Here is a 10,000-nt window from a genome sequence, read left to right as displayed (position 1 = left end):
GGAAAAGACGCATATAGAGGACCTTGATTAGATAAGAATGAAAACGGGCAAAAGTCATAGCCTTATTTCCTCTGTGTTTTCCAATTATGTAACAAAACCATTTTAGCATGCAGTCCCCAACAATGGTCAAGATGCATTAGAGGACAGAGGGGAGAGGGAGGGACAACAGAACAGCAGATGGAGAGAAGAAGAAATCAGACGGAGGGAGGCATGCAGCGAATCCATCAGCGCTCTGGACTGAGACAAGAATCCAACTAATTTAGCCGGACATCTGTTTTTACAGCCTCATGTTTTCTCAAATACAATAAGGCTTTTGCAACTGCATCTATTCAAAGCTTCACCATGTTGCATTTATTTACAACTCGTTATATTAGGTATGGGAGCTGCATAATATGCACATCATGCCAGACTCTTGTGAAGGAAAACCTCAGATCAGGGCTGCGAGTCATTCTCACGCAAACAAACACAAATATCCGTCTGAGTTTGCACAAATGCAAAAACCAGAATTGTTTAAGCATAAAAAAACAACAGAAAAGTCTCCAGCTTACATGCACATATGTGCACATGCACACAAGCACACGCACATGAAAGCACACAAACACAGCCTGTCTATTTGCATAAACAATATTAAAAATTCTAAAACTAGAGATAAAAGTGGGAAAATGATATACAGGTATTATCATAACACAGTTAGAACTTCAGATATGACAGGGAGGATACTACGCTAACCGTTTGGACTCACTTTGTAATTTTCATTAAAACATTAGATTACATTTTTATAAGTTGGTGGACCCAAATGTGTTCTGTTCTGTTCTGTGTTGCATTTAAGTCTTTAGAAGTTGGAAAGGTTCATTAGAAATGCTTGAATTATATGAATAGAAAACTATATAAAAAGGAATTTTCCTAAACAGCTGTTTCCTATTCCAAGATCAGCTTTGTCAGCAAGGACTCAATTAGATTGTTTATGTGCATGTGTCTCTAGTGAAAGGCTAGGGGTTTGTCTGATTTCACCTTTGACAAGGTCTGCTTGTAAGGGGCCTTTCGGGAAAACAGAAGGAGACCAGTTGATGAGTTTGGTGGTAAATTACGGCAGGAAGTGGCAGCACTGCCATAGGCTGGATGATGTTTCATTGAACGCGCTATTTCAATCCGCCAAGGGTTTCTGAGAGCTGACAAGGGACAGGAGTGTCTGAGAAACTCCACGGATGCTCAAAACTTGAGATTCTCAAGAACCTATCTGTCAAGTGTGTTGTTATTTGTGCACTCCAATTTAAAAATCTTTTGCTGGTGTATGCCTGAGGCTATGAAGTGGAAAACCCTGAAGAAGGCTCCCCTCTTTTAACGCAAGGCTGCAACCGACAACTGTGTGAAGTGGTTGCTGACTGCAAAAAAAGAGACTCATGTCACGACTTGAGGGATACTTGGAATTCTACGCTTGGCCTTTCCTCGCCTCGCCATCATCCACTTTACTCATGAATCATGGAAGGAGACCTACGGGAGGGATTAGAAGCTAAAACCTTGAGACTTAACGAGTCATATCAAATGCGATCAATAGAATACTAATGTTTTATGTTGGACATAAATTCTCATCCCACTGATACTTCATTAGTGGAAGCAACTGCTTATAGAGGGAGCTCACTGAAAATGATATATTAAACGGGACACAAACATATGAAAGATACGTTATACACTGTAGTTCAGCATGTCCTTCGTTTTTCATAAAACTATTAAAAAGTGCAAGTGATTCAAAAACAAATACGGAAAATTAACTCAAGATTTATTAAGCAAATGCTTAGTTTGTCATATTCTTGTTCATATTTTGCCCAAAGCAAGTTCAGTGGGTTAGAAATGTAATTAAATAGATACTCTATACAAAGTATGTTGAGTTTGAAACACTAACCCCCTAAAGGCTTGAAAGGTGGATGTTTTAGAGTTATTTTTAGTTATTATGCAGAGTTGCAAGTTTTCCTGCCGTAAACAAAACAAAACAATCTAAAGAAATGAAGCAGAATAATCTACTTCTCTGCAGTTCTCTGCTCATTATCATCCACACAATCCTATTTTCACCACATCATGAGCAACACAGTCACATGTTTATTTTAAATTTACAGACCTCATTTTATTTTTATTTAAACTAAATTTAAAAACGTATTACACAGTCCGAGAATCTGAGATGTGACATTTTCGTTTGCCATTTACTCTTCAATCTCAAAGTCTGACTGCACGGCCAAACATGACATTTCATTTTGACCATGACTGAGTGTGGACAGTACATGTCAGCATATGTGTGTGTGTGTGTGTGTGTGTGTGTGTGTGTGTGTGTGTGTGTGTGTGTGTGTGTGTGTGTGTTAAAACTGTATCTCAGACACACTATGGGCCAGTCCAAACGAATCGCAGCATTTCAATCTCACACTGTGCCATTTCTCCCATGTGGGTGTGTGTGTAAATGAGTTTTTAATAACAGCACAGTGGGCAACTTAGGAATGTCATGACAGTGGGAGTTGTCCAGCTAATGAGTTTGAATCCCCTGCTGGGTTTGAAAATACTGTATACACCCCATGCTCTAACCACACAGGCACACACACACACACACACACACACACAGGCACACACACACACACAATGGAGCTGTCTGTGGTGCTGAACATGGCCCTTTTTTTATCTGACCTTGGCTGATGGCTCTCTGATAGAAGACACAAATATAAGGACATCATGTGACTGTTAGTCCAGAGCATGCCCAGATCTGCCTGTGTGTGTGTGTGTGTGTGTGTGTGTGTGTGTGTGTGTGTGTGTGTGTGTGTGTGCGTGTGTGAGTGTGTGTACAGGTCTTGTCTTGTGCGTCTGTTTAGCATGCGTGTGTCCATGCCTGGACCTGCCATGGTTCACCACCCAGCTCTCCATCTCATCTCAGCAGCGACATGCCACACTGTGAATCACCAATCAGAGCCATTACTCACGATGCCTGGCCCTTTTCTAAATAACTTCATAAATATTCCATGGGCCCCGCTTAAACACAGGATTCTGAAAAGTCCCGGCTTGGCGCCTCACCTACGCAGATTCCATTAAGCCCTGTGTTGCAGCAGAAACATGGTGGGGCAATTAATCTTTTAGGATCTGAGGCACGGCAACAACAAATGCAAAAGTGAGAGCGAGAGAAACAGAAAGGGTATGAATTAATGTAAGAAGGTGAGAGAGCGGGGACACAGAGAGAGTGACACCTGGATGGTGTTATGAATTATGTAGATACAGCAGCATTGACAGCTGATTCAACAAAACAAGCTCCCGTCCCTGCTTTCTCCAGACCACATCTGCATAGAAATGACATGTCTCAACAACTGCCAAAAGGGAAAATGTCAACACATCTCAAAATGAGGAAAGCATTAAATGGAAAAGTGTAATCCGTTGGTCTGGAAGAGCACTAAGACAACGTAATGCCAGATTCTTGAGTGGCTTCTCTGATATTTATTTTAAAAATAGTAAGAAGCAACTTGCTTGTGTAGTGGTGTAATCTTTTTTGTTGAATCCATAGGATAGATAAGAGAAAGCTAGAGCATGAAAGCATGAGAAAGGATTACAAGTCTGAGAGGGCCAGATGTTCTTTAGACCCACAGAGAAGGGGAAAAAAAAGAGGGAGTCTGAAAGAAAGAGAATTAAGAGAAAGAAAAATTATCCGAGACAGAGAGCTTGAAGAGGCGAGCAGGGAAGGAAAGGCAACTTCGACAGCTACCGGCAAATCCAGAATCCCTCTGTGTTTCATCCCCATGAGAAGTGTCTGGTCTCTGCCAGAGCCATCCTTGCATTTCACACGGACAGAGAGCAAATGAGCCACTTAGACATCAATACAGTCACCATTAATCCGCTGTGTCTTTCTTCTGCTTTTATCCACAAAAGGGATGTGGAGAAGAAAAGGAGAGAATAAAAAAGAAAAAAGCTGAAATGAAATTAATTTTCCTTACCAGGGCTTCGGGCTGCTTTTATAGAAAGACAACTGTGCGGCTTTGCTTTAATGAAGCTTTCAGTGTCCACCAGGAGCTGTGTCAGTTTTGCTCTTCTTAATTAAACATTTAATGGGTGGCACTACCTTGACGGCATGCTAGCATGCTAACATTTGCCAATTAGCACTTAACACTAAGTACAGCCGAGGCGAATGTCAGTAGTTTTGCAGGTATTTGGTCATAAACTGAAATTGATATTTTTGACCGGATGATGGCATTTGACATGTCACAGTAGGAAAAATATAGGTTTTAATGACGGCGCATACTGGCTCACTGTCGCACTTTCATACTCGGACACGTGAACAGGACGGAGCCATCCTTAATGTTAACGCCAAAACCTGGGCTTTTCGTTTAATAAAATGGCTGCTGTAAAAAGGCCTATGGCTAAAATACACAAATGTCAACCTCATGGTGGTAGTAGAGGAGAAGGGGATCACCAACATTAATGGGTTACATTGTGTAGGCACAGTGGATATCTACATACAATTAAAAAGGCAACCCATCCAATAGTTGTTTGTGATATTTTAGTGGTGGACAAACCGACACTCTGAAATGTATTTGAGGGTACTTCCTATGTAGAACATGAAATGCCATTGTTACACTTCACTTCATAATTCTAATATTATTCTGACTCAAATACCACACTATCAGAACTGATACAAATGATACACAGACACACCCTCCAACATCCTCGTTAGTGTCAGGTATTTCATTGTGTCGCTGTTGAAAGGTCAACCAAACGATGACAGTCGTAGAGCTCATTTCTCTCACTGCTTTCCTCTGGGAAAACACAGGATCATGCCCCCCCCCCCCCCCCTCCCTCAAACACACATACAATATTTCTAATGACCAGCCGTTACTCACCAAGAATTTACAACACCTGCCTGGCCCATGCCATGTTACTACATTCATCCTACTCATACATTCATTAGTGCATGTTAATATACGCAGGGCTAATGGGGTGTGTGTGAAATTGCACTTAGCTCTCTACAAGAGAAGATGCAGTGCAGTTTATGACTACTCCGGGACACACTGGCTTCCTCCTGTAAGGACGAGATACATATAATGCTCTGCGAGTGCAAGTGTGTGCAAATATTTACTGGCCGTTGTGGCAAAGATAGATGGGAACATTAGGATTTGGGACGCAGTGAATATGAATACATCAAAATGTCGTCTTTCCTCTCGTGTCCCCAGTGATTTCCTGCAAGGGATTAGTTTTATTTTATTCCCTTTGCATGTAACTTTTTAACTGTGTGCCCGTAGATGGCCTACTTCTGTATATGCTAATCCTGTCATGTCTTAAACCAGGTGTATGTGCTGATGTTATGGAAGCAGACAGTATCTCATACAGACAAGTCCTTTGCTGCAGGTTATAGATTCATTGTACACACACACACAAAATAAATATTAATGGTAGGTTCAGTCTCCTTGGCTAACAGCCTCAACAAAGAGAACAAAATATACAGCCACTGGGAATAAAAAGGCCCAGAACTACAAGTCAAGGTCACGGCTATGGTACACCTACAAAATTATATTTATTTATTTATATATATATATATATATATATATATATATATATATATATATATATATATATATATATATATATATATATATATATATATATATATATATATATATATATATATATATATATATATGTATTATTAATATTAATAATATATATTATTATTCTAATAATTATAATTATTATTAGTAATAATAATAATAATAATAATAATAATAATAAAAGAAAATGCTATTTTCTGATGGAAAAATATTTTTAACATTTTATCATGCACACCAGGAAGATTTCAGTATGTTGGGGCAGAATTTTGTAGGTCGGGTTGCATATTCTGTTCATATATTTTGAATAAATGATGTGAAATCCTACACACGGACTAGATCTATTTATTTGAACAAGAAAGTCTCTCAAAAACAAAGTATTATTCATAATGATGGCCTGGCATTCATCCTAGGGATTTAGCACTATTGCATAAGCCTTCGACTAAATGCCTTAGCGATAAAGATGTTTCCCCATTTTGGGACAAGTCTGGTTGCTTAATCTGCATTAGGATATGAAAGAGGTCAATGGGATATTTCTAAGTGAGACTAAAGGGAAGCAATTTTGGTCAGCTAAGAGAGAAGATCAGAAGGGCATGTGCAGTGGAGCACATTTGGATAAAACTAATGAGACACTCTAAAATAAAGCCCTGAGACACACTTCACAGAAAGTAAACATCACAGGCACAAGTAGATGCACAGAAACAAACAGAATTAGGAAGAAAGAGACCAAAGATCTCTGAAATAAGGACAACTAAAAGTTCATTATGTGTGTTCACATGTCACATAGCATTACACATTACTTGTCCCCTCAGATGGATTAAATCCCTCTACTCACCCACCCTGTCTACCGAGGGCACACCTGTCAGGTAACTACATTTATATAATAAAGTAGTGCAGACAGCATATTTGTCCATCTTAGTGGTTCAAATTAAATATCTAAAATCGTATGTGTTCAGAATGTGGATACATTTTAAAAGAGCATATTAAAAGAAGAACAGGAAAATTACAATATGCTTTGAAATGTGATGAATTGAAACCCATCCTGGCACTTTTATCAGTAATGTTAAGGACATATGAGAGAATTTGGATGACATATTTAAGTGCACAGATACAAGAGAGGACACTATTCTTTCAAGGACTCAAGTCTAATGTCCCCTCTTGCAATTCGCAGACCGTAGGGAAGAACTCTGCAATGCAGCCTCGTCGAAATCCTCCATGAAAACAATGAGCCGATGAAAAGGGCACATCAGTTTAAAACTGAGCTAAGAATGCCGTCCCCCCCCCTACAGGGAGCAGCAGGGGTCAGTCTGGAGCGGAACTGAGACCAACTCACCCATTTAAACAAGTAAAGACAAATGAAAAGGGCACATCAATTTGGAGCGGACGTGGGCACAGCTTCTCTTTCTCTGTGCAGTGTGCCTCCCAAAGGCGGTATATTAGGTTGAATGGGGGCTGAATGGGGGCGAGGTGCATCACTAAATAATGAACTCCTGGCGGCACAATTACTGAGCATAATGGCTGCATTCATCCTCACAGGGAGGGAATGTGTGTATTTGTGAGTATGTTTGTATGGAGGTTTGTATTTTTGTGCACATAAGTATATGCATCTGTGTGGGTAAAGCAGTCCCTGAGCTATTTCTTCTAATGTCTGTGTGCTCATTGTGAAGACATTGTGAGTAGTGAGATGAAGAGGAACTACCCGCAGTACACTGAGAGTGGAAGTGTGTCTTGTTGTAGACTTACGAAGCTCGCCCACTTTCAGAATCTCACAGAGCATCTTGGTAAGCTCGATGCTGCTGCGGCCAAACGGACACTCGTGCTTGTCTTCTCGACTGCTGTTCTCCAGGACGATCTAAAAGCACAGAAACAAAATATCAGGAGCCCCTCAGGGGTAAAACATGGTCAAATATTTGATGACATGTGTGTTGGTTTATTTACTCTCTGAATACAATAACAGATGTGTGCCTGTGAATAAAAAAACTTGGCTTAATCCAGAAATGTTAGGATTTAAATTGCTATGACTCAGTGATAGGATGTAGATCTGGATCCACATGTAGATTAAAGTCTCTGTGAAGAATCTTAATGTGATTTTATAATAAAATAATTAATTTAGAGTATTTTAGGGACTTGGCAGAGGTATGCAATCTGAAACTGCTTTGTGGTTATACTGTAAGTATATGTAAAATATATTTTCATATATTTATAGTGGCTGGTTTGTCATTTTCCCATAAACATTTTCATTATGGTTGAAAATATTGGTCAATATTTGACCCTCTTTAACTCTGCTTGCAAACCAGAAAATCTCAACAGCAAAAATATTCACTGTAATTATGTGGATGGTGGCAATGAGCCACACATGAGGCCATCAAGGTCCCAATCATTTTAGCTAGTGACAGTTTAATTTGGGGATTTGGAGGCTGTGTTTCCCCCCCCTGTTGGACTGATAAGGGCTGAGTCTGCACTACTATCTCTTTTCTCGCATTCAAGTGCAGAGACTGTGGGAGTACGTGCTAACATTATGAGGGTACACACACACACAGATTTGCAGGTGTGGTGATTAAACTGTTGCATGTGTACAGTTAATTAAAAGAAACACACAGACGTTTAATTACAATAGATTGCTGGACAGCTGCCAAACAATGGTTCGAACTAACCTGAATTAGCAAGTGGAAACAAGCACGATAGTTATACTACATCATATGAGTATATTGCTCAGGAATATAAAATCATGTTGACGTGTATAAATAATAGAAATATTCAAAGTAATTACGCCGCTGCTCGGTGACCGACACTGAAATTAATTGAATGGTCTGGACGATGCAACATCATGAAATTGAGTTTTAGCTGAAAGAAAATTTGGGAACGAGCCAGGAACTACAAACAAGTGAATGAGCTGGAGGGGAGAAGGCAAAATATAGCAATGTGTGTGTGTGTGTGTGTGTGTGTGTGTGTGTGTGTGTGTGTGTGTGTGTGTGTGTGTGTGCGTGTGTGTGTGTGTGTGCATGCTCACCCTGATGTAGGCGTCCTGTTGGTGTCTGGCAAAATACAACATGTTATCCAGAGCCAGCATGCCTGGAGGAATCTGGGTGAAATCCACAGCTGGATTCACATGGTTCTGAGAGACAGAGGAGGAGGATGGTGAGACATTCACTTGAACACATTCCACTAAATCTTTTACTCTTCTAGGTATATTCCACTGAATGTGGTATTTTTCACAAAGCAACAGTAAAACAATTACAGTAGGCAGTTACACTTGAGGTATAAGAACCACACACCATTAACTGCAGTATTCCAAAGCATGATTTTAGTGTTTACCATTCACTTCACTAGAGTGTGAGTATAAACTTGCAGAGGCTTCATATTGTCTTGGAATAGGTAATCCATCCTGAGTGATGTAATTAGCCCCTGAAAACTTTTTTTTATCATCATCATCATCAGATTTTAATCCCTAAGATTTATTTGATAACAGTAAATATTCTTAACAAAACAAGCAAGAATCTAAATTTATTGATTAAGAATTTAACATTACAAAGCTTCACTAATCTTCTTTGTCAGGACTGTGCAGGTGTGGTTTGATTAGATTTGATTGACAGTGGCCTGACAGTACACAACTGCAATCACATTTTCATTCAAATATTGCTCATTTCTGATTGGTGCACAGAAGAACGACATCAGATATCTTTTTTTTGTTATGTTCTAATTTTGGCTTAATATTGTTTATAGGATCCCATTGCATTAAAATGCTAATTGGCCCTTCAGGACATCCAATATTTCAATTTGCCATGATTGCTTTTTGATTGTAATCTTTCTAAAAAAAAAAAACAGTCCTTGCTTAAAAAGCGATGATACAATAACCGACTTTAAAAATACCCACAAATTGTTCACTGTGATGGATTATCTCTCGGCTCTGTTCAGAACAACATGTTGATCTTTAGGTTTTCAGCTAAACTCAAAACTCTTTTGGATGTTCAGATAATTGTCCTGTGTCTTAGGCACAAAAGAAACCTTATACATGAGTTTCCTTGGACAGTGATGCCATCTTCAAGAAAAACTCAAGTTGATTTGTAAAATGCAGTGAAAGTAATGATATTGATGGCTGCGTGGAAGGTACAGCAGCGAGTCGATCTAAAAACGTACATTATGCTTTGCAAAATGGTCAGAAGGAAATTCAAGTAAAGTATACACATTTTATAGTTTGGCTTAAACCACCAATCCCAAAATGTCAATAAACAAACCCAAAACTCTGCAATAACATTCCTCACATTCCTCTAGCCTCCACACTACCACCTCCCATAACATTTGAATATTGTATGAGATATGCAGATAGATGCTGCCTGTGCTGTCACAGCCCATCATACTTAATTCCTCCCAGACATTGCAGAGAATTCCGTCGACTAATGATTAAATCCACGGATACACATGCAAACACATCACTCTGA

At 39.3% G+C, this 10,000-nt stretch overlaps 1 protein-coding gene across 3 annotated transcripts in view; it reads right to left on the bottom strand.

The window, feature by feature from the left end:
* elmo1 (engulfment and cell motility 1 (ced-12 homolog, C. elegans)) overlaps positions 1–10,000 on the bottom strand; it is a 104,926-nt gene that overhangs the window by 45,487 nt on the left and 49,439 nt on the right. For all 3 annotated transcript variants that reach the window (XM_029442744.1, XM_029442742.1, XM_029442743.1), the window contains 2 exons: positions 8,572–8,676; positions 7,305–7,413 (listed from right to left, as the gene is read on the bottom strand). In XM_029442744.1, coding sequence (XP_029298604.1) covers positions 7,305–7,413; positions 8,572–8,676 — 214 coding nt within the window. The remainder of the gene's footprint in view (positions 1–7,304; positions 7,414–8,571; positions 8,677–10,000) is intronic.

Source organism: Cottoperca gobio, chromosome 11 (genome assembly GCF_900634415.1).
Source record: "Cottoperca gobio chromosome 11, fCotGob3.1, whole genome shotgun sequence".
In the NCBI taxonomy this organism is placed as follows: domain Eukaryota; kingdom Metazoa; phylum Chordata; class Actinopteri; order Perciformes; family Bovichtidae; genus Cottoperca; species Cottoperca gobio.
The sequence above is the reverse complement of the archived record's forward strand: the minus strand, read 5'-3'. Positions and strand labels throughout refer to the sequence as shown.